Source organism: Natrix helvetica (genome assembly GCF_964273705.1).
Source record: "Natrix helvetica genome assembly, chromosome: 5".
Classification (NCBI taxonomy): domain Eukaryota; kingdom Metazoa; phylum Chordata; class Lepidosauria; order Squamata; family Natricidae; genus Natrix; species Natrix helvetica.
The window spans coordinates 57,532,681-57,559,512 of record NC_138551.1 but is presented as its reverse complement, the minus strand read 5'-3'; the positions used below and the strand labels follow the sequence as shown (position 1 = coordinate 57,559,512).

Genomic DNA, 26,832 nt, shown 5'->3' with positions numbered 1-26,832 from the left:
CACCACAATGTGAGCTGGAGATGGGGACCTGGCATCTTTAAGGGCTTGTCTGCTCTGTAGGCTTCCCGTTTGGACATCTATCAACGGCCATTTCATCTGAAGATACTAGATGGAGAAAGAAAGACTTCAGTTAGGAAAGGAAATAGACAAGTAAACATTATGCAACATTGTAAAAGAGAACTAAATGGTATGCAACAACAAAATAAAAAACACTTTAAAAATGTTTAACAGAGGTGGTGTAAGCAAGTATTTTCATACTGTTAATTTATAAACTTTATCAGACTACCTAAAACTCCTATATTCTAGGTAGTTTATAGGGTTTACCCATGAAATTTATTGAAATAAAGAAAAAGGCAAACCTTATATTGTTATCTAAGGACTAAAAATGGAGAAAGAAGACATTGCGCAGAAGCAAAATGGAAAGGAATAAAATGCAGGGAAAATAGCAACAGGAATAGCACTTAGACTTATATACGGCTTCACCATACTTTACAGCCTTCCCTCTGTAAGTGGTTTACAGAGTCAGCATATTGCCCCCAACAGTTTGGGTCCTCATTTTACCCACCTCGGAAGGATGGAAGGCTGAGTCAACCTTGAGCCTGGTGAGATTTGAACTGCCAAATTGCAGTCAGCTGGCAGTCAGCAGAAGTAGCCTGCAGTACTACACTCTAACCACTGTGCCACCGTGGCTCCTCATGATCATTACTATCACTGCAAGAACAGAAATAGTTCCACAGTATATCTCACAACAGAAAGATTCATTTACGCTGTCTTACTAAAAGGAATGGTAATTTCACATTGATAATTATTTGCAATAAAATACAGTCATTGAAAAGTTAGACCTTTAAAAATTTATTTTAGAATTTGCACCTATAACACACCCATGGATATTTCATATTTAAAAACCATTTTTCAAAAATGGTGTGGCTAATGGAAACATATGCTAAAGTTCTCACTCAGAATTATGCATTAAATCCAGTGTTTCCCAACCTTGGCAACTTGAAGAAATACGGACTTCAACTCCAAGAATTCCCTAGCCAGCATTATGCTGGCTATCCAAACACTGCATTAATCCAATGGTCCTTGGATTACCTTGCACACATATCACTGAGGATATGTCAAAGGACCTTTTCCCAAGTCGGTAAAAGGGAAAATCAGAAAGCTATGGGAAGGACAATGAAAAAGCCAGGTGACTGTGAGCAGAGTTGAAGAAAGTAAGCAATTCAGGAAGTTATGTGCTAAGGAATCTGATTTCTAGTTTTAGGTCTTATGATGATTTGGCTTAGTTAGAAAATATGATTGTCAAATTTAGATGGCACCATCTTTCATCGTTCTATTTTAAGAAGGGTTGACAAACTATGGTGTGTTCAGGATTTCAGAAAGACTGTAAGGAAAAAAACCAGGAGTAATCACCATCTCTTTTCTAATCCCAGTAAAGCATTTGATATAAAATGAGGGTTTTTTTCCCCTTTCATGCTTCTAGAAATCTTCCCACTCGTGCACACATGCTCACCAATGCATGTATCCGTTGGGTGCTGCATGTAAACCTACTACAAATAATCTCAGGTAATTTCTGAATAATCTTTGCTGCGCTCCAGCCTTCGCTGCAATCTTCCTAAAATTGAACCTTCCAAAAATGTATTAGAATAACTTTGATTCATTTCTGAGGCTTTCCCTAGCAAAAAATGTGCAAAACATCTTGGGAATACAAGTAGGATTGCAATGTAACAAAATGATAAAAGAAATGCTATGGGTAGATTACTAAAATATTTACATCAACCTCACTTTAGGTAAACCTCACTTATAAAAATGTAGCACAGAGAATTATAAATCTCTGCACCATTCTCTCTCTTAATGTCAACAATTTAGTTAGACAAACAATTTCATTCTTGCCCATCAGCATGAGCAATAAAAGAGTTAGTTTGTTGATTAATATGCACTCCCATGACATACAAGCAACCTTCCAGCCAAGTGGCTGGTTTAGCCTAAAACTGACACTCAGTAAACAAACCTATTCATGATGCACAAGCAGGAATAGGGCATATCTCACTCACTCCAACAATAACAACCAAGACATGCTCTTGTTACTGGAAGTTAATCGAGAAGATTCAGAATTTACAAAGAAAGTTGGTCTCTGCTGAGAAAGATGTGCTGAATATATTGAGAGTTTGCAATGCAAGTAAGGCAAAAGCTTTTTCTGAATTTTGCTGGGTAAACTTTAATATATGATGCTGATGTACATGCTCAAAATGTTAATACATTTTATCAACAAACCAGGGTAAATCTAATCTAAAATTTGCCCCAATATACAGAAACCTAAATTTGCATGCATAATATTTTGTTCCTACATCTGAAGTGCATTCAGGGAGAAGCTTATATATTGCTTATGAGCAAATTAAATTCAATTGACCTGATCACATTCTATATATTTAATAATTTTCTTTTAGTATAATAGCAAAAACACAATTTAGCAATAGGTTCTGGAGAGCCTTATTCCTTTATGTGGCTATTATAAGAATAACTTGCTACAATGCTTCCAACTAGATACCTTACTTCATCTTTTTTTCACCCTGGTGCTATCCAAATATATCAGGAATATAATTTTCACAATTCACTAACAACAAGAAGCTGATAGATTGATTAAAATGGGAGGCTTTGAATGTCAAGATTTCAGATACAAAACATTTTATACTCCCTAGTCAGAATTACTGTAAAATGATTCAAGCTATTTTTGTCATAGAATAGACAGGAAACCTTCCACTATTTATTAAATATTAAAAGGCTGTGTTTAAAAAAATTATTAAACCCACAATTTTCCAGCAAACCTTTGTGATATAAAAATGATTTCGCAGGTTCAAACTATCCTTCAATTAACATCCCAGTCACCCTAAGCTTTCTTCATGATCCTGTAACTTATTTTTATTCTGGTAACAAAGATACAATTACTCAATTGAACTGATTTAGGAATACATCAATAGCAGTAAATGAACGTGCTCTAATCTTGAGCTAATCATCAAAATAATCACATAGCCCAAACCAGCTTAGTTTGGTAATAATATCACTAGAAAGAAGAGAGCAATTTTGACCTTCCCCGGTCTTTCAGAAACAGGCTTCAAAAGATTTTTTATTAATATGTTTAACCCAGTTTATTTTAACTAAATATAAAATGCAGCTTTATAAGCATTAGGAGTGCAAGCGATGATACTATTCAATATATGCAAAAAAAAAAAAGTCCAACATTTGGGGAGTTAACATAAAAGATGAATTTTGAATGTTCCTGAATCCTCAGATATTCCATCCCCTCTACAGCTTTACCTCATCCAGTTTAAATTGAAAAAACACCAGTTCTATTGACAAAGAATAAAACACTTGCTTTATTCAATAGCTTCAAACTTGAGCCATAATACAATATTAATGTGGTGGCTTCTAATTCTTATTTTACATAAAAGCTTCATTGTGTGCCAAATCCAATCTCCACAGGCTACCTGAGCCCTAGATTTTTATGAGTCTACATTTCAGCACTGCAAGTCTACAGTACACATAATTTTCAATTATGCTAGGGCAGGCCAAGATCACTGCTTATATAATGTTACTGTTGAAGGAAATGAGAGTCAGTCCTGCTGTTGAGTGAGCTAACTCAACCCAGATGGGAGGAAAAAATGGAGAAAGAGAAAGATGGACTATTGGAATTAGGAAGCAGCAATCTAATCCTGCAACAACTTGCATAGTAGAGTAAACTGCCAAGTAAAAAACCCATTATCAAGACATTATTTTAAGTATCAGTCTGGAAACACAAGAAGAAAGAATTCTTTTTTGCTGAGGAAACATTGCATCAAAAACTGCTTATAGAAGGATGTACATGTTCCATTGTCTTTTTAGGTTTACAACTGCAGCAAAAATAGGTTTACATCTAGTATTTTCAACAGAACGGTAACACTGAGTGTCCTGTAAAAAACACAGCGGTATTTCTCAACCTTAGCAACTAAAATTTGTGGACTTCAACTTGCAGAATTTTCAGGCACGTCCACAAATCATAAAATTGAGAAACACTGTATAGGGTGAGAAATTCTGAACACAAATGACAGCAAGAAGTCGTTTAACTCACAAGCTGCTATTAAGGAAATTTGGAGGCAGAATTATCATAGATTTTATTTTAGTATCAGCATTCCAATTTTCATTGAGCATCCTAGGAATAATAGGGAATTCAATTTGTGCTTTAAAAAATCTGATTCACTGTCAATCCAAGAATCAAGTATGAATATTGACATAGAAAGCAAAACTCTTATACAGTTTTTAATATCATATTGTATTTGTTTGCAAGCTTTTGTCAAAGGATGAAGGACCCCACAAGAATGCTATGGGATAGACTATAAAGTTAAGAAAGAATGGTTGATGAAAATCACAGAATGTTTCCATGGCACAGATCTAATCTAGCTCTTCATTTTATCTTTACATCACATTGGCTCAACTTCAAATTGTGTAGAGTTCACAAATATAATTAAATTTGTATCTAACCGTTAAATATTCTAATCCCTATCTCAGGGACAATAGGGATTATAATTCAATATGCAGTCCCAATCTCTACTCAAACTGAAGTCTCATGCATTCTGATGTTTTAGAAACCACCAGAGGTTACACGTATATAGGTTTTATGATAAATATGTAAAGAACACCTAATATTTGGGATAATTTCTCAATTTAGAAATCTATTCTTAGTTAACACCATTATTAAAGAAAAACACACAGAGATCTTTACTCCTTATCTTCCTTCCTGCAACAGCAGCATAAGTATTGATTTGACTCACAATACAGAGGTCTTTAGCAGACGATGGAATAAGTATATAAACTTACTTAGATCTGGAATACAAAATAGGCAGGTTGCTGACTTGATGAAAACAATGTGGATTGCAGATCTTGCTAAACTCACAGGTGACAGGAAGGAGATAGCAAGTTCAATCTCATTCTCATTTTCCATAGATACCAATGAAAGCTGGCTAACAGATAACCTAATGTTTTGGCAAGCATATTTCTTCAAATCCTTACTTACAAAAGACAATCATTTGTTAACAGTATAGTGGCTGCAGAAAATTGCTGAGAAGAAAAATTCATGTGATACTCCTGATGCCTGAACTTTTCACTAATTTTTCCCTGCATCCATTTGCACATCTAGCCTTGGAGTCCAAAGGACGTAAAAAAAATGTTGTGATTAACATTCACCAAAAAGGAAAAGGAAAATATTTCCATGATATTATTGAACCCCAGTAAAGTCCAGTGGCAACATTATCACAACAATGTACTTCGTTGCCAACTCAGAGAGGTATATGAGTTGATAAACATATTTCAGTTACAGTTTTAACATGAATACTTTTTAATTTTAAAGTTTTTGGACAATCTGTTTTACAATTACTAAATTTATACAACTATATAAAGAGAAAGATTAATGGGTCCATGAAAGATTCAAGATAACTTTCTGGACATTTTGGCTGGTATACATCTCTAGACACTGATTAGGAGAGTACATGTAAAAAAAAAGACAAATCAGTATTCATACTGTAGGAATATATTGTTTATCTTTTTTTTTAAGAAACAAGAAAATTGAATAAATTTGTAAAAGGTGATCCCAAGAAAACCCAGAAATTTTAATTTCATATTCTTTGTGGCTTTCTCTCTGTTTGGATCTTCTCAGTGACAGAGGCTTGTTACTTTATGCTTCTTGGGTCCTAAGATAACTTTCCATCTTACATACTAAATAAAAATAAAAAGTCCAAGAATACATTTTCTCCTGGTGCCTGGAACAGGAAGGAAAGTGGCATGTTTTAACATAAAAAATATTTCAGTTAAAAAGGAGATGATCAGAGTACAATGTAGTCAAGCCCCAACCAAAACCTTTTTGCAGCAAACTTACAATCCTTTTACTGAATTTTGTGCATTTTTGTTGTAATGTTTTGTTTCTTTTAAAAATGAAGAGAGGGGGAAAGGGAGAAACGGGGTGTTTTTTCACCTCCTAACTTTTTTTTTTTTACAATGCAGGCTCTGCTTTTTTATGCAGATCAGCTAAGTGATGTTCCACTAGTTGCAACAGGAATTGACTGACCTGCTTGTCACCTGAGCCTGACATTGTGGGTGGAGATAGAGCCCAAAGTCACCCAACCAGTTTTCATGCTTAAGGCAGGGGTGGGTAGCAGCAATGATTCTATATAAATGTAGAGTGATGTGGTTATGAAACAAAGGCCAGCAAAATTTCTTGCATCCATTTTCCTTTAAATTTATAAGCTGTTACAAATATCTATTACAAAAAGTAAGATATGAAAACTGAAATCCCCTCACACAGAGACTGAACACTTTCAAACATTTGTGATTTGTGAGGACACTACAAATGTCTAATCCAATCAGTACTGGGCCTACAGGTTCTCTCAGCCAATCAGGTGTATTCTTTTACAATACTTTTTAAAAAAGAAAAACGATTCAAAGGAATAAAAGTAACCCACAGGGAAAAAGACAAAGTTTATAAAAATATAAGTCATAAAAAGCAAAACAAAACAAAATGTAATGGTTTTGCAGATCAGCCTAAGCCCATAGTTATTTCCCCAAATTAAAACAAGCAAAAACATTTGATTTACATCAATATATATTTAGGATATATAAGAATGAAGGGGAAAAAACAACACTTCATAGAGAAAAGTTACTGGATATACGTGCAGGAATCTAACTAACGTATCAAAATGATAAAAAGCAGGAAGAATTTTGATAGGGCATTGAATCTTCCAAACAAGGATTAGTTATCGCCAAGGAAGACATTTTTAAAATTAAAAAAGTTAGTAAGATATATTCGGTCAAAAATACAAAATATACAGCTATGTACTTTTGTTTCACTGAATAAGAGATATGATGTTAGTAATGGATACAAATCAACTTTATAGCATTTTAAACATCAAGATTAACAGAAATGTTATTAGTATTTGATGCAAAAGCTGGCAATACTCCAATACTGTAAAAAAGATTCCAGCTTTATTAAAATAGAAGGTATTATGCAAAACCCAAGGCATGGTATCTTTAAAAAAAGCAACAGTGACATTTTGCAGACTTAGAATGCTGCAGATGTCATAAGCAAATAGAGAGCAAAACATTAAGCAGCATAATTTGGACTCCTTAATATTTCAAGTCCTGCGGGCATTTTGCTCACTGTGCCAAATAGCTGTGGTACTGGATGAGAAGGATACTCATAGAGTGTGACTGGGTGTGGGAGAGAAAGCAATGGGATAGTTTCTCTCTAGTAACCAGACTGAAGAATTCTTAGCATGTTGACTCTTGAGAAGTTCTCACCACAATTTTCCCAGTAGACAAAACAGCACCACAGGCATCCAAACCACCAAGCCATGTCCACCAATTCTACTGTCCCATAATCTCTGTCTGAGGACTAAACACTCTTAGCCTCCAGTCATCAACAAAGAGGAAGTCCGAGGAACCACTGGACTATTACAATCTTTAAAAAGCTTAAAGTGATCATTTGTTACTAAGCATAGTTCGCATTTTAAAATAACTAACCCACAAAGTTACTTTTGATACCAATTTTTATTTAAGGGCTGTGGTTTTTAGGAGTAGGAAATGCAACTGGCTATGGCTCACATTTGTCATTATACAAATGCAGCAGTGTAAACACATACATACGGTACATACACAAAATAGAAATGGAACTGTAATATATCTGGTTTTTTTAAAGTAACTTTTACTTAAAATAACTATTTAATCACATTAAAGTTAAAATGAAAACTATTTAGCTGTACCAGAAGTACTCCAAACTGCAATAAACTCATAACTAGTGTGTTTATCAGATAAAATAAACAGAGCTTCAAGATGAAAGATAATGTTTCCAAATGTGAGTCCAAACATGTTGCGCATAGTCTGATTAAATTACTAGAGCCTTTATCAGCAGGAAAATCATAATACTGAAAAGATGGGCACCACTATGCTTGCAAATATAATGTAATTTTTTTAAGTAAATAATTTATTTCCAATTAAAAGTTTTTTAAAAATATTTGGAAAGTTCTGTGGTAAATTTGAACTGAAAGATAAAAGGATGTGCCAACATTGTCACCAGTAACATATTCAAACTGCACTGGACTTGCTCAACAGTTGAGTCACATTTAATTGTTAAGGGAAAATGGCAAGGAATGGAAGGCCAGTGTGTGTAATGGTTAAGGTGCTAGCCTAGAAGCCAGGAGACTGTGAGTTAATGAAAACCAGCTGGGTGACATTAGGCCACTTAAACTCTCTCAGCTCAATCATCTAGCAATATTTTTGTTGTGGGGCAGGGATGTCAAACTCATGTTCGTCATGGCAGTGTCAGGTGACATATCCAGAGGTGGTATTCAGCAGGTTCTGACCAGTTCTGGAGAACTGGAAGTGGAAATTTTGAGTAGTCTGGAAAACCAGTAAATACCACCTCTGACTGGCCCCGTCCCCATCTATCCTCTGCCTCCCGATGATTGGGGAGAGAATGGGGATTTTGCAGTAACATTTCCTTGGAGTGGGAAGGGAATGGAGATTTTACAGTATCCTTCCCCTGCCACGCCCACCAAGCCATGCCACATAACCAGTAGTAAATATTTAATATGGACATATTGCGACTTTTTTTCCCTTAACTAAACTGGGCATGGGGATGGCCAGCACATGATGCAGCCAGCCTGTGAGCCGTGAGTTTGACAGGCGTTGTGGGAGGAAAAAGAGGAAGAGAAGAGGCATTACTATATATGAGTTACTTATAAAATAATAAAGGCAGCATAAAAATATAATAAATCAATAAATAAATTAACACTGAAATGAACAGACGTTTACATGGCAATGGGCATTACCTATGCTGTGTCACATAACTTGTGATGGCTTTTGCATGTAAAAATGCTTGTGACTTGCTTTCTCTGGAATGGATATGTCTTTTCTGTGGATTTTTTGTCCTTTTAATCTAACTACTTTTGACTTCTGTAAATAAATGTTCTATAACATAACCTGTCTGCTATTACAACTACTTCATAAATGGGCACATTCTGTCCATTGTGACAGTCATTTGAAAATGCCCACATTCCAAATATGCCTACTGAACCAAAATATTTAAAGTTCCTTAGCTTGATTGTCAATACTGCTCCTGGTATTCTATGGCTCATTGTTTTCTTATCCCATGAGCTCCTTTCCGGTTGAGCAACAGACTCATTAACCAACATATTGCCATAAGCAGGACACTTTAGCCACATTCAAATCAAGCCAGTCTTATCAATTACACTTGGATTAATCACAACCAGAAGCAAAAGGAAGGATACTGTTGTATAAGTGGCGGATTATGGGATTTGTAATCTCACTTTACTACCAGATTATGGTTGATGTGGGTTTTCAATAAACTACACCAGGAAATTAAAAAATGCAGTTCATTATGAACTCAGAAATTGTAAAAATGTTAGCACAACACAAATAATAATTCCTACCAGCACACTTCTGTTCACATCTTAAGTTAAATAAAACAAACTATGCAATATAGCAGTCTTGTTCTATCCATTTCTAAGACATTTGCACATTCTAATTTTTAAAACACACCAGTGAAAGAGGCCAATGTTATTATCTCCAGGCCACAGAGGCTGAGAAATAAGAAGTGGCTGATCTGTGATCAGTTATTGAGTTCACTGCAGGGATAAAAATCAAAGTGAGCACTTCCGATTCATAGAAAAGTCTCTTAGGCACCATTCCATGCCAGCTCTCTGTGAAGTTAATATTTATCAAAGCAGTACAAAACTGTAACTCCTCCTCCTACCACATGCTTTTTATAGGTTCTGTCCCTAACATATTACTTTAGCTCACTCCTGAATAAATGAATATGCACACGTACATAGAAATAAAGAGACACACTCACACATAAATGAACATGTCTCAATATGCCCACATAAGACTTCTGCTTTGTCAGTTACACTGGGTGCCAGTTTGCTTCCAGGTGTTACTCAAGGTTCTGATTGTCACAGTGGTAGGATTAAAAAAAATTACTACCGGTTCTGTGAGCATGGCGTGGCTTGGTGAGTGTGGCTTGGTGGGCATGGCAGGGGAAGGATACTGTAAAATCTCCATTCCTTCCCCACTCCAGGGAAAGGTTACTGCAAAATTCCCATTCCCTTCCAATCAGCTGGGACTTGTGAGGCAGAGAATAGATGGCAGCAGGGGCAGTCAAGGTGGTATTTACTGGTTCTCTGAACTACTCAAAATTTCCGCTACCGGTTCTCCAGAACTAGTCAGAAACTGCTGAATACCACCTCTGGATTGTCACCTATGAAGCCCTGAGTGTAATAGGTTTGGGACTGCCTGTCTCCCATATTGTCTGTCTGGCAATTCTGCAGGATTGGTGTGCTCAGGTTCCTTCAATGAAATCATGACCTCCCCAGAAGGCTACCTTCTCTGTAGCAGTGCCTGCACTCTGGAATGAGGTTCCTATTGGTGTTTCAAATGGGCTTTCAGAGTTACTCTTCTATCTCAGATCATAGAGATGGTGAGTGAAGCCCCCTTGAATTCTTTTTTTATGTTTCAATCCATTTCTATTATGCTGCCATCTTTTATTTCTTACATTTATTTTTTGATTGTATTTTTTAAAAAATGTTTTCTTTTCAACCACCTAAAGTTATTGGGAGTCAGGCAGCAAACTAATTTAATAATAAATAGCAAATAACTCTATATTTCTAGTGATGATATTTGGCTTTTACTTTCCAACATGCACAAATATACAGGTGAAACTCAAAAAATTTGAATATTGTGCAAAAGTTCATTTATTTCAGTAATGCAACTTAAAACGTGAAACTAATATATGAGATAAGACTCATTACATGCAAAGCAAGATAGTTCACGTTGTGATTTGTCATAATTGTGATGATTATGGCGTACAGCTCATGAAAACCCCAAATCCACCATCTCAGAAAATTAGAATATTACATGCAAACAAGGATTGTACATAGAACAATATCGGACCTCTGAAAAGTATAAGCATGCATATGTACTCAGTACTTGGTTTGCAGCAATTACTGCCTCAATGCAATGTGGAATGGAAGCTATCAGCCTGTGGCACTGCTGAGGTGTTATGGAAGACCAGAATGCTTCAATAGCAGTTTTCAGCTCTTCTACATTGTTCGGTCTCATGTCTCTCATCTTTCTCAGGCGAGTTTGCTGGCCAATCAAGCACAGTAATCCCACAGTCATTGAACCTGGTTTTGGTGCTTTTGGCAGTGTGGGCAGCTGGAAAATGAAGCCAAAAGCACCAAAACCTGGTTCAATGACCATGGGATTAATGTGCTTGATTGACGTCTTCATTCTTCCTCCATACTCTGGGTCCTTGTTTTCCAAATGAGATGCAAAAGTTACTCTCATCAGAAAAGAGGACTTTGTACCACTGTGCTTCATTAAGACCAGGGTTAATGCAGCCGTCTACCAGGAGATTTTGGAGCACTTCATGCTTCCTTCCGCAGACGAGCTTTATGGGGATGCTGACTTCATTTTCCAGCTGCCCACACTTCCAAAAGCACCAAAACCTGGTTCAATGACTGTGGGATTAATGTTGCTGACCTGAACCCCATAAAGAATCTATGGGGCATTGCCAAAAGAAAGATGAGAGACATGAGACCGAACAATGCAAAAGAGCTGAAGGCCGCTATTAAAGCATCCTGGTCTTCCATAACACCTCAGCAGTGCCACAGGCTGATAGCTTCCATGCCACACCTCATTGAGGCAGTGATTGCTGCAAAAGGGGCCCAAACCAAGTACTGAGTACATATGCATGCTTAACCGATATTGTCCTATGTACAATCCTTGTTTTATTGATTGCATGTAATATTCTAATTTTCTGAGATGGTGCATTTGGGGTTTTCATGAGCTGTATGCCATAATCATCACAATTATGACAAATCACGGCTTGAACTATCTTGCTTTGCATGTAATGAGTCTTATCTCATATATTAGTTTCACGTTTTAAGTTGCATTACTGAAATAAATGAACTTTTGCACAATATTCTAATTTTTTGAGTTTCACCTGTAATATGAACTTTTACTAAATAATTTCCATGTTGATAGATCTAAAAAACAATATCCAGACAATTTTCTATTGAGAATTCTACCAATAGTCTCCACATCCTAAAAACAGATCTTGATCAGGAAAATTTTTTACAAAAATGCCTATCTTTTCACTATATGTGTTGAATAAACCTATTAGCCAATGCAAGTATTGTGAATTTTTTTTTAAAAAAAGTTTACTCTAAAGAACTTCAAATGTTATAGTGCTTCCAACAGATGGTTTTAATTTTCTTTCTCAAGCATACTAAATAAAGGATTTGATAAAGCACCCAGATTATTTTTTAAAAAATTCACTTGCGCTTAAAGAGTCTAGAATGTAGAAGACATTTATTTTTACACTGTTGGGCAATTATATATATTGGCTGCAGCTCATCAAGAAATTTTCCATATTGTCTATTACATTATCTTTGTCTCACAATTTTGTTATGCTGAACTGGAAGCAGAAAATTGTTTACAATCCAGGTTCCATGTAATTTAGATTGTAATTCAAATCACATAAAGCTGTTCATGAGATCTCTCTCTCTCTCTCTCTCTCTCTCTCTCTCTCTCTCTCTCTCTCTCTCTCTCTCTCTCTTTCTCTCTCTCTCTCTCCCTCCCTCCCTCCCTCCCTCCCTCCCTCCCTCTCACTCTCTCCTTTCTTCTATTGTAATTTTTTGTTGTTGTTATGAGCCACCCATAGGCACTGGGAGCTGAGCTACATACAAATCTAGATAGACAAACAGAATGATTTATAATATACTCTATTTCTCATGCTCAACGTAGAGGTTTAGGAGTTATATGTGGACACAGCCACAATATGCAAATTTGAATGCCCAAAGAGTACAGCAAATATTGTAGCTCACCTATGGGAATATACTACATTTGATCTACAAATACCTCTTAAAACAATTCTTAAGGTGTTGCAAATTTCACAACACCCAAAACCTGCTTATGAGAAAGTCCTTAGTTAAATGTCTCTGTTATGATAACGGGATTTGATAACGGGATCATGTTTCCTTATCCATAGATAAATCTCTTTTTCCCAATTTTGGATAGTTTACTCAAGTTTGAGAAGCAGTGGTCTACGGCAATAAGGTAATATTGAATAACCCAAAGAGCTCTCATGGCGCAGTGATTAGAATGCAGTATTGCAGGCTGATTCTGCTGACTGCCAACAGTTCAATTCTGACCGGCTCAAGGACTCAGCCTTCCATCCTTCCAAGGTTGGTAAAATGAGGACCCAGATTGTTGGGGGCAATAGGCTGACTTTGTAAATGGCTTAGACAGGATTGTAAAGCACTGTGATGTGGTATTCAAGCCTAAGTACTATTGTTAAATGCTACTGCTAACCCCAAGATCATATGTCTCATATTTCCAAGTTACTGCTGATCAATAGAACATGCTTTGCCATAACATTTTTATTAATCCCTTTTCCTCATATCCAAGACATCATTGGATTATGTTGCTTCTTATTTGCAGCATTTCCATGATCTGCCATGTATTTCCTACCTTGCAGAGGTAATATAATATCTAACTTAATTCATTTCTCATATCCTCCTTCTGCTTTTTCACTCTTTCTAGTATCTATTCAGCTTTCCATACTTGCAAAAACAATCCCTCTTTAAGATATCTCTTTTTCAACAACTTCCTCAGCACAAATGAACAAAGCATTCCTGGGCATCATATATAATTACTTTACACAAAATGTAGATCCCTAGAGTAAGGAAGTCTTGCAATTAATGACAATGAGATTAGCAGTGATTCCTGTGTTCTGAAGGTTCTAACATACAGTTATCACTAATTAAATCCATAGCAGTTCTAGGAAATGCTGATTATATTCCCCATACAAACTACTTGCTTTTCCATATCTGCAAGCATCCAATCACTACGGTATTTCCTTTAACTGTACATGCATTTCATCATTGTTCAAGAGTGTAAAGGATTAGTCAGTTAAAACAGACTTTTCCATTTTTATTGCTTCTGGATTTGTTTGACATCTGCAGCAAAAAAAATACTCTGAATTTAAATAATGGAGGAAAGCAGAAAATTTGTATTTAACAGCTAACTTCTAGCAGCAAAGAGTAACTGGTTACTTAAGAAACTCAAAGCAAAGAAATACTAGGAGATCCTATTGGCCCTAATTTCAAATCTGTATTCTCTGCACATGAGCCATCAGTGTACGTTTGTTTCTCACTTAAAATAGATGCATACACTAAATCAAGTGCATTAACTTTAAAATATTTTGTCAATGAAATACATTAAGTTTGAATGTGTTTTACAACTGGATTTACAAGACCTGAATTTCACTCCAGCTATACACCCTTTTTTATTTAAGCAGCAACAAGAAAACAGACACACACGAAAACATCTTTTTATTTTTATTAGGAGGCCAGAGAAAAGGAAAAGGGAGGGGAAAATCGACTGCTCTATTAGCCAGAGGCACTTTGCAAGCAGGAAAGTAGAACTCAAGATGTGGGCAGGCCTCAGGTTTCAGTGCCTCGGGGCACATCGAAGAGACACCAATGTATTTACTGAGCAGTCAGTAAAGCAATGTCTCCAATCTTATCACATGCTATAATCTCATATTTTATGAGAATCCACAGTACATTTCCAAGTTCAAGCAGGGGATACAATTGCTCAGATGAAGCATAAAGAAAGATTATTAACCATCTATCCGGTATAAAATAACTTAGACATGAATTCAAAAGAATATATTTCCCCTTGTTTCACAAATAAATCCAAATTCCAAAAAGGGCAATGAGAGGTAAGAATCCCTTTTCAGTTATTTTAATGCAATGGAAAGCAGAATTCAGTTTTGTGCACACCTGTACAAAATCATTGCATTTTGCAATATCTGTATACTACTAAAACTCTTGTGTCTATTTTTCTCTGTTTCTTATGCATAATCAATCTTCATTGGGCAAAGCCATACTTCATAGGGCAGCTCTTTTTGAATAAACATACTTTAAATGGGCTAACTTACAAAATATTAAAATACAGGAGTCATGACTCCCATTGAATTGCAATTCAGTACTGCTGCACTCAGCTGTGGTCATATAATTGTCATTTCCAATGTTTCCTACTAGCTTCCCACAAGTCAGTGGGGAAGCCAGCAGGAAGTGTGAATTGTTCTGAGGTAATGAGAGAATTGTATACCTCAGGGATTGAAAATGAGCAAAGTAAGTAAAGAAAGAAATAAAGGAATGGAGGGAAGGAAGAAGAAGGGAGGGAAGGATGCATGCCCATGATCATTCTGTTTATCTATTTAGGGAAGTACACAATAAATTGCCTTATTGGCATTTGTTAAGGGACGAGGGAGTTGTTTAATCTTACATAAAGTTAGTGAACCACTGATATGTGTAGGAAAGACTATTACTTAGGCAATACCTTGAAATTCTTTTGCACTAAATGACTCTTGGACACAATCTTTTGCCCTTAGGTTATATGTTGTGTCAGATTTCCGTACAACATATTCAAATATCAATAATCAGTTTTCAACATTAATTTTTTGTAAACCCTGATACCAGAATGAGAATGGGAATGAGCAGAAATTCTTTTTCTGAATACCACTCTTAGAGAATTAATTGATATCCATTATCTACAATTTAACTTATCTTGCAAACATCTGGTTTATTCCAGTCAGCACAAAAAAGAAAACCAACATTATTAAAGAAACCACCCTGCTACTTGCAAATTAGGAAAAGAGAAAGAAACTATGAATATTGTCAGCATTTGATATGCGCAAGATACTGAAAAAAATTCCCATAGATAAAGAAGTCACCCAGACTTTCTGGTCAATATAGATTAGATATCAATTAGATTATTGAAAAGTAGTGGATATAAAGTCAGCCATATTGCGAAAGCACTAAATTGGGGAAAGGTAAGTTAAAGTGATTATTGCAATAAATTATAGACAATAGCAGCTTTTATTTAGAAATATGGAAAATGCTTTCTCCAAGTCCATTTACACTAGTATCAATGTAGTAGTGTGTCTCTAACTTGTAGCAGCATACTAGTCATTTGCATCACTTGCTATCATATATTTCCCCTAAGCTTGTTTTTTTCTGCAGAAATAGCAGATATTGAACTTGATATCTATTCATTCAAAATAGATAATACCATTGTCACTGAGTCTGTCATATTTTTTATTTACAAATGCAAACACGTTATAAAGGAAACACAACAGACTTCTACTAACACATTTAGAATTTTGGGAGTATGTAATAGGAACTCTTACAAAACAGCTATTTTGATGGGTGTAACCAGTCATAAAAATCCATTTATCAGGAAGCAGCCTGGTAAGGTTACTTTCCTCCATCATCTCTAACCTTCAAGATACTCCCTTTCACCTCATTTTACCTTCTGTTTCTCTCTGTTTCTTTCTTTGAAAGACGGACAGCCTTCTAAACAAACCACGGGGTTATAGTCAACTCAGAAGCATCACTGAACATAAAAACAATATTTAGTTGGGGCTTTGCAGTATGCTGGCTTACCATTTATTTTATTTAATAATGCCTTCAAAATTAGGTTGTAAAGAGAACTAGAGTTTCCAATAGGGGTGTTTGCAGGCATATTGATATGTCTGGCTGCTACATAACCAAACTCAGAAAAAGGAAAATTATGCTAATTCCTTTAAAATGGGAAAACTGGGCCCTGAGCATTTTCTTGAGTTCTACCAAACCAGTCAAACCGCTTTTCCGCTTCTTTTCTCATTATTCTACTTACACAAGCAATGCAGAAATGTAGGTGTGAAATAATAGATCAAGAAAACGATCAGAATTTAGACTGCAAGGATAGATTCTAGATTTATTGATTTATTGTAGGGTATAGCCTAGATTTCTGAAATTCTTCTGACTACTGTCTTCTCAGTGTTAACTGTTTTCTGGCTGTGATTGTATTGATGAGGTGAAAAATATACAAACTGACAACTCTTCTACATAAATAGAATGTAATGAAGCATATTATCTAATTACGTTTATAACAAAATGCCTGCAATACTGTAGATATCATTTGAGCCTTTTATTCCATTCTGCAAATGACTAAAGTGGCACTTTAAAAAAAAAAACCTGTTACTCGTCCAAATGCAAATTAAGCTTTTTTTTCTAAGTACACAACATTTGGGTCAATTTCCAAGAAATGCTGTGGAACTGCCCATGTTTACTGCATCTCTGGCAATGCAGTACAACCTTCAGTCAAGCTATTAACTTGAATGTTGAACTTCACAGCCTGGCTGTCTTTTTCAGCCATCCTTTTGATGTTACCTCCAAAGCAACTGATCAAAGGCTCCAAGTGTGGTGAAGGGAAGTCCCAGGCTCTTAGCCTACCAGCCTGAGATATATGTTAAAATGCTAGCCAAAAAAAAAAAAAAAAACCCACACACACAAGGAGAGGGGAAAAAAGGAAAGGTTGTAGAATATTTTTTGTAAAAGTACCATAAACTGCATCTTTGTGTCTGTTCACTACAATGCTGTTTCATTCACATGCATATATATGCACATTCAGACAATAGCCAAGGTGCTTTTAGTGATTCTTTCCTTTCATTTGCAGTAAACCCCTAAACAATGGATTTTACTGCTATTTCGTACAGAACTCTGAATGTTAGTGGAATGACAATTATCACCAATTGTGTAATAGCCTATCCTTGTACATTACAACAACCTATCACTGCGTACAGCATCTTTATCTGTAAATCCGGTCATAGTCACATATTAACACTGCCTGCTGCTATAAATTTAATAATATGGCAAATGTCCTTAAAGGCAAATGAGAAAGTTGCTCCTGCTTTGGTGGAGGAAGGGAGCCCATGAAGAATATGAACTGCATGCCATGCAAATAAAAAAAGCTGCTGCATTTGGGGTTTCAGTCCTGTTACCAAGAATGTTAAGACACTTCTCCAACTACATAATGGGCCTTATTTACCCATAACATTTTTAAAAAATTTATGATCCTAACCCTCACTTGAAATAAATACACTGCTCATAGTACAGGTAAGCAAGTTCAAGTGCTCTATTTCATTTGAGTCCTAAACTGTCCTAAACTTCAACAGAAAAATGCAACTGATTTATATCTTCAGTTCTATTGCAGTAAGTATACTAGAACAGCTTTCTTCTGCATGAGACTGAGGAAGGAAGGAAGGAAGGAAGGAAGGAAGGAAGGAAGGAAGGAAGGAAGGAAGGAAGGAAGGAAGGAAGGAAGGAAGGAAAAAAGAAAAAGAGAGAGACAGAGAGAGAGAGAGAGAGAAAGAAAGAAAGAAAGAAAGAAAGAAAGAAAGAAAGAAAGAAAGAAAGAAAGAAAGAAAGAAAGAAAGAAAGAAAGAAAGGACTGAATGTAAATCCTGTCTTGGAATCTATTCTCTTAATCATATACAAACAGTAAATTTTTGTTTGTTTGGGGTAATTCATTTTTTCAATGTTAATAAAATAAACATTGTTGAGAATTTATAGCTAAGAAAAGAGAATAAATCAATAGCTCACCAAAGCCATATGTTGTATCAAGATAGAAACAACAGAAGGAACCAACCAAGAATAAAAATAGGACAAAATCTGATCTGTATTTTGCCACATAATAAATTACCACAGTCACATGGACAGAGAAAAGAATGGAAATACAGTATTTTTTAAATGATATCAAAAATCTTTTCAATATGTATAATTAGAGTATTACTTTCTTTCTCTAGTTTTTTTTTACTTAAAACACAATTTTCTTCAGATTTTCTAACTAGCCACAAACCTATTTAGTCAAGGTATGCAAAAAATTAGGATCAAATAAATACCTAATTAGAAGGAAATAAACACTGTAGCACAGGAGTGGGAAACTTTGGCTCCTTCAGATGCAGTGTGGGTTTCAGATCCCGTTGCAACCGGTACGGTGCAACAGGGCCGGGCGTCCACCACATGCACGCGCGTAGCACGCGCATGCATACTTACCACCTGCGATGCTCCACGCTGCTCGGCAGAGCATCACGCAGGCACCATACGCTCCATGAGCATGCGCAGAAGCCCTGATCAGCTCAAATACAGGTAAGGATGGCAGGCGGGCAGGTAGGCCCTCCGGTGCACCGTACCGGAATGGTACCTGGTGCTCCCAGCAGGCACCGGTATGCCCTTACTGGGGCGTACCGGTTGTATCCCACCACTGTTCAGATGTTATTGAACCATAATCTCCAGTAGTACCAGCTTGCATTATCAAGTTTGAAAGATATTGGGTAGTTCTTAGATTCTCTTCACCTGTTTTACTGTATACATATATCACATATTTAACATTGCACATGCAACAATTGTCTACAGCAAAAGGTTGAACGTAGCTGACCTTACCTGATTCCCAAAAATTAACCAGGGATGGACCTAAGTAAGTACTTGGACAGAAGACACCAAGAAATCCCAGTGTTAGAGTTTAGATTCAAAAGTTGGACAAACATCCTACAAGACAACGAAAATCACTTCATCACTATTGCCAAGTAAATTCCACATAGAATTACATATATCTATGTAGTCACCATTTGTCAAGCTCAATTTATTATTTAACAATTATGGTACTTCTCCAGCAATAATAGGAACTTGTAATATCTGATTTTTTTTTCTTCCTGTATGAATTAAATACATCAGGTGTGTCAAACTTGATTTCATTGAGGTCGTCATCAGGGTTGTGTTTGATCTCAGGGGGCTGGATAGGTATAGGTGGCCAGCTTGACATCACTTGCATTGGGAGTGTCTATGGTGGCCCAAGCACTCTGCCAGTGAAAATGGAACTCGGGACAACTGCATGTGGCCTGAGGCCCATTTTTACTGGCAGAAGCATCACGGGATGGTCTTTCGCTGTTTCCAGGATGGTCTTGTGGGTCAGATCTAAACACCCTATGGGCCAGATTCAGCCCATGAGCCTTGAGTTTGACACCCCTGATATATATAGTCCTGCAGTGATTTCAGTCTCCTGTTGGGTTTTATACTGCTGATCCAATGTCTTTCTTGCCTTCAAAATCACAAATTATATCTAGAAAAGTATGCAATCTGATGGGAATTTAATATCACAACACATTCCATCTGCTTTTTCCATTAAAAAAAGATATGAAAAGTTGTTTCCATCAAGATGTAAAATTTCTCCCAGAATTAAATCCTATAATCCCATTTAGCAGACAGGAGGTGGAGCAGCACATTTGTGCTTAAGATATTTTAGTCTTTTAAGGAAGTAACATTCTCTTTTAACTTGCTTCTCTTCAAGAATGTTATCTCTGTTGATAGAGCAGATGGTGAAAAAAAACCCTTCTTCATTATTTAACTTCCCAAAATATAAAGGGAAATTGTTCAATGATGCAACATAGATGTATTTAACATGAGTCCCTTGACAATTCCTAAAACATGATTCTGGACAATAATAAGTATTACATTCACGCTTAAAAACTACATTATCTTTAATACAGCCTTCCAAATTATATTTTATCTAGCCTTGAGAAGGAGGAGATACCTCTTTTCCAAAAGGAAAGCAACTGCAGATCACGATTGGAAGAATAGAGAGCAATCCATTCAACTCCCCTTCGGCAAATGACCTATCAACAACAGTACAAGCATTTTGCTTGACTCAGGCAACTGGGGTTTTCTGCTTAACCCACAGGCATTTTTCCTATTTCAAAGTTTCTATTAACTCCCTACTGATGTACCCTAAAAGAATTTTTAAAGGCATGGAAGCACATAAATAAAATACTTTGATGGACCAGCACAGCCAAATGAAAGTCTTTCTCCTGCAGTAGTGGTGATAAAAGTTTCAGTTGCAGTTATATATGCAGACCTCCCTAGATTTCTGATAGCTGGCATTGCTGACCAGTCAGCACTGCTCAGCATTCAAGTTATCACAGATGATATTTAACATCAGAAGCAAAGTAAGATTTATCTTTCTATCATCTATCTATCTATCTATCTATCTATCTATCTATCTATCTATCTATCTATCTATCTATCTATCATCTATCTATCTATCTATCTATCGTATATGGCCAGCCGTCTCACATAAGGTGATTATTTATTTTTGGATAATGTTTTAAGCTATATGCTAATTGTGACCAATTTCACCATGAGCAGAAAATTGTAAAAGGAAATGAGACGACACCAACAGAAGAGAAAATGCTGCTATCAAATTCAATGAGGTGAATTAAACTTTATTATCTTGCTTGTATTATTTAAACATCTGCAGAACATACCCTGCTTAAATCACACACTGAAATATTCTATTAACAATCTTACAGAGTTAAAAATATGTGTATATGAAAAATGTAATATTAAACATTTGCAATCAAACCTCCAGAGGAGTCCACTGTCCTTCAACCTTTGAGAGATAGAGATAGCACTATATACTTCATTCTAGTTAGTGACCATAACAAAAATGTTCATTGTACAGTGCCAGCATAATTAAAGAAAAAGATGAACTAAATCCTTAATAGTCCAGAAAAATGAAAATACAAGAGAGAACGAGAATTGTTATTAGTGTTGAACAGTCCTTTTTTTAAAAGAGCTTTTCTTCTCAGAATATGAACATCTCATTGATATTCCCAGGAGTGTAAATTATCTGATGACACTGGCTGAAAACAGTGCTACTACCCCACCAAAAAAAATTTTTTTAATTCAAACAGGATGAACTTGGTGTTTCTCCTATGAATAGAATAGTTCACCTGCAAGCAAGAAAGATTGCAATAACTAAATAAATAGGATTTGATGTTCTTCTTCAGTGCTAGAGTGGCTGTGCATTTTGCCAAACCATTTTGTTTGTTTGTTTGTTTGTTTGTTTGTTTTATAGGATTTATATGCCGCCCTTCTCCCAAAGGACTCAGGACGGCGTACAACATTAAAAAACACATATCACAAAAGTTAAAAGGAATTTTGGCAACTTACACTGCTTGCTGCTCTATAAGAGAAGGAAAGGGAAAAGCTTACTTTCCTGAAAGGGTTATTGGAAGGTAATCAGATGAGAAGAACAAAGAAAGAAAATGTGATTCTCTAAGTGATAGCTACAGATTGATAGTACTTACAGATGTAGCTGTGACAATATGCATATGGCTATCATGCACCATTGACTCTCATGAAGTAGTGGGATATACTATACTAAAATATACAGATTAAACTTTTTAAAATTACAAAATATTATTTCGCCTACTTTTTCCAACACCTTTCACCTTAATTATCTGAATGAACAAGTGAATGACATATATGGATATAGATCTATAAACTTCACCAATCCACACACAATCTGCTCAAGAAAGAAAGATTTGTAGGCAACAATTAACAGTATCAGGTCTACATCCATGAACCCAATTTGTGCTCAAATAGATATTTTCTAAATCTTTGCAACCCAGCAATTCCAAAGGACCATTCTATCACCTTAGGTTATATTTCCAAAGTGAGGGTAAGTTATTTTCAGAAGTTAAGTCTTTAACTAAAATCAGAAATATGGAATTTCATAAGCCAATAGAAGAAATAGAGTGAAAAAAATCTTATTCTGCATCTTTGGCAACAGAAAAAATTGTTAAATCCTATTTATGCAGTAATGTATTGTTAGGTACCTTTTCCAAATTGGCAACATGCTACATGTACTCAGAAAATATTAAAATATACCAATGGCTGATATATTCACAAAGCCTTTCCCAAAATAAAGAGGTCAACTCTTATGGGACTAGATTTTTGATAAGGTTTAATTAAAATTAAGCATTTTAGCTATCTTTGATATAAAGAAAAATAGAAAAAATCATCTATAATAATAAGATACTGACTGGATATGTTATTTATACCAGTGTCATATGAAATTTAAACTGAGATCCAAATTATTTTCAGAAGTGAAAAAAGTGAACAGTCTACATTTCTGCAGATCCACCTTATTTTACAAATTATAAGTTTGTAGAAATTTGGGGGTTGGATCCAAAGGTTTCCTTCCATTACAGCACAGATTCTCTTCTGATGAAACAGAGAGATAACATTAGATTTCAAATGATCATGTTGACTTGTCTTTAATCTTCAAATGACCATGTTGGCTTGCATTCTTTCCTTGTGTTACAATTTTAATCATTACCATTATTCATTACACTTTCTAGGATTATGTTTCGACTTATAGAAGCTGCAAAATAATATTCTGAAATCCCTGGATGTGATTTAAGTTTACAATGCTCTCTCATCGTTTTTAAAAAAAACTTTTATCTTTTAAAAACTCAAAATTATATGATTACAGTGGAAACTTATGTGGGCATATGCAGAAATATATGTCTATATTCATTGTTATTTAATCATTTTACTAAATCTGCTGAACTTTTTAAAACAAGCATAAACAATATTGATTTCTTTTAAATTACTCTTACATATGTTTCAGACCTATTACCATGGCTAATTCAATTGGCAGAAGCCAATTTATATAACAATGTTATGCTGTTTGTCCAAATTTAGATGAGGTAGGGGGAAATCTTTCCACAATGATACAAACTGAATGTTTCGATATTTCTATTTTGCGCTCCAACTATGTTGTTTAAGACTTGGACTTGGTTAGCTATTGCTATCAACTGTCAACTCCTTTAATTTGCCTTGACAGAATTCAAGCAAGAAGATGGAGGAAAGCAAAAAACACATTCCAATAATGTATTATTACCATGCTGCAACAGATGCACAGAAATCTGCAAAATACAGCATGCACTCTAAATGGAGACTTGCTAATAGTGGCGAAATACCAATTAGTAAAGGATACTAATATTGACAGAACATCCTGATTCTAAGAAGTTGTTACAGAGACATATTTGGGTGTATGGAGCAGTTCTTTCGCTGTGAAGTTTAAGGGAACTGTTATGTTTTACTATCTGTATTATTGGGGCAATTGCTATTAGGTGAATTGAAGAATGAAGTTCATTCTTTGAGCAATGAACTGAGAGTAATAGCCTATCCAGTTTCTTCATTTTAATCAGTTCGGCTATGTGCTCTATCTTAACCCAGAGTAATGCAAGTTTACATGGCTATAGCTTGCACAAATACATATTTAGTATTACTCATATTTGGAGATGGTGCTGCAACTGGGGAAGGAAATATGGTAGGCAACAATGGGAAATAACAAGACCTCATCCCATCTAGGTTAATGGACCATCTTTACATAACTGTTTGGTTCTTAAGGTTTGTAGCGTGGCAATGAAAGGAGAAAGTCAAAGGAATTCCAATAGAATGTAGAAATATATTTTCCAAGCAGCTTATAACTGAAATTTCAACATTAATGACAGAGGTAATAAAAGGGAAAATAAAGCAGGATAGGCATCATGAAAAAGAATAGGAGACCTTAGAACCACAACTAATTTTGCTGAGGATATACAAAAATATTTGAATCCAAAATAGGGAAAGTAAATACTGTCATTGTAAAAGTGAGCTATCCTTTAAGGAATCTTACAGCTTCCTCTTTCCTCATTATGCACATCAATCTGAACTTCCTAACAAATTCACTACATCAAAATATAAAATGCATTTTTAAGAAAGTAAAATTCTTCCTTTTAGGTTCTTCTCTGACGCAGATCCAAAAAATGCAATGTTATCATAACAGATCCACAGTTTTAAATATTCATTATTTTCCTATATTGGAATAAGTAAGGAAAAAAAGTAGATCAGACTTTATAAATCACATAAATATAGTCAGCTCACTGGTACTAAAATGAATGTTGAATTCAAGTGAATTGAATTCTGCATATAACGAATGCAGTACCAAACACACACACACACACACACACACACACACACACACACACTTTAGTAAGAATTGATCATCTGAACATATTTCAAGAACACAGAAGGGTCTGAGTGGAATTGCATGGAATATACAGCTTCATATTCCTAACACATAACAAAGCAGCACTCTGTTCTCTAGAGTTACTATATCAATATCTACAATGCCTAAACAACATGGTTATAGATAGTATGGAAGTTGAAGTCAAAGCTATCTGGAGAATTCAGTTTGAAGAAAACTGTGTTAGAAGCTGCAGAGGAAATAATGTTGCTTAACTCTACTTAAGTAGCCTTAACTTTTATATTCAACTAGCTGGATACCCGTGCTTCGTGATGAAACTATGTGATCGGACAATGAAGGAGAAATCCAGTTCACTCCAGTTCAATCCATTGGCTCAGTTATGGTCAGAGATTGAAACACATAAGGAAATATCGCTCCCATGGCCTTGAGTCTGGAAGCAGTTCCATAGGTGGAAGGTGTAGACATTTTAGAGTTACTGACATTTAGTACTGTAAGGAGCCCTGGACTGCTCCTGAGTAGAATGTCTGCCAGTTTGAACTGAGGTAACGGAATGTGAGGCAACTGGCAGTTGGAACAGAGATCTTTTCAGATGGGGAGGGGGAGTAGAATGACTAACTCCTTAGCATCAGACTATGTTAATATAAGGCAACTGGCAGTGGCAACAGGGGTTTTTTTCAGATTAGGAGGGAGAGTAGAACTCCTTAGCATCAGAGTGTGTTGATTACTGTATAAGAAATACTAATGATCTGATGGTTATTTTGAAAAATCCTTTCTTAGCAAGCACCTAGAGCCAAGAGGAACATGTGCCAAATTTCAAGTTTGTAGGCTTTACAGTTTTGGAGATTTCATGATGAGTGGTATTTGGCATATATACATATATACATACATACATACATACATACATACATACATACATATATATTCATATAGTATATGAACTAAGACTAAAACAGTGTTTGTTAAATATTTACATATGCAGATTTTTGTTGTGCGTATATGTAATAGTGCTTCGTTAAATTATTTTAATTTAATGTTATTATTGTTAGTCAAACTTGGTGAATAAGCCAATATAAATATAGTAAGCTGTGTATGTGCTCATTATTTTATAAAACATGATGCTTTCTGCATCACATTTCCTTTAGTGCAAAAACAAGAGGCAGTCAGGTGAGTGATGCCACGATAAGCACACATTGATGGTCATATATGCCATGATTTATGTAGTGCTAAACTAACATTTAAAACCTGCAAATTCTTTGTGATAAAGAAATGGAAGAGTTAAAAGCATGAATGACCACACGTCTTGAGCGCTATAAATGTTCATGCCTCTATTTCTGAATACAATGTTAACCAACCTAAATTTATACCAGCTAATAGCTGTTGGCTAATATTTGCAGCCAAAGCAACAAAACTTTTTCAACACAAAGAGGAATGATCTTTGTGGCAACATATTTATAAGGAGCATTTTGATTAAAAATCGTAAAGCAGCAAAATAAATCAAAAATAAGAAAAAATCATTTCTAATCTTTAAAACTTCTAATAAAAAATATTGAGTTTTAGAGCCATAGAAAAGTTCTGAAAAGGGAACTTATTCTAATGTCTCATCACTTCACTGGACCACCCTCCAGTACTGAATCTAATTGAAAAGAATCCTTTAAAGTCAGCCTTAGCAGATAGACCAGATAGGATAAATGGCCAGTTAAGCTAATTTTACTTTATTGTGAAACATTAAAACCCTTGCCAAGACTGAAAGTACAGTTTTCTCACTGTCATCATTACATCCCAATAATTTAGAAGGAGTTCCCTCTTTGCCTCTTCATCTGCCTACTATACAGCCATGGGCTATGCTCCCTCTTATCTTACTATTTCCTATGCAGCAACTTGTTTCCACATATCCCAAAGTTATTCCCACATGCCATTACATACATCCACATGGGTCAACCAACATAGCTCATCACCAAGTATCTTAATTGTAAGAGATCTCAGCCGGCAATTATGCTAAACATGCAATTATCAGAGAGC

At 35.6% G+C, this 26,832-nt stretch overlaps 1 protein-coding gene across 29 annotated transcripts in view; it reads right to left on the bottom strand.

The window, feature by feature from the left end:
• The window catches only part of TCF7L2 (transcription factor 7 like 2), a 209,197-nt gene that overhangs the window by 127,812 nt on the left and 54,553 nt on the right, over positions 1–26,832 (bottom strand). For all 29 annotated transcript variants that reach the window (XR_014175570.1, XM_081955398.1, XM_081955409.1 and 26 more), the window contains exon 4: positions 4–105. Coding sequence is in view for 28 of the 29 variants with exons in the window: in XM_081955398.1 (XP_081811524.1) it covers positions 4–105 (102 nt within the window). In the remaining variant the exon portion in view is untranslated. The remainder of the gene's footprint in view (positions 1–3; positions 106–26,832) is intronic.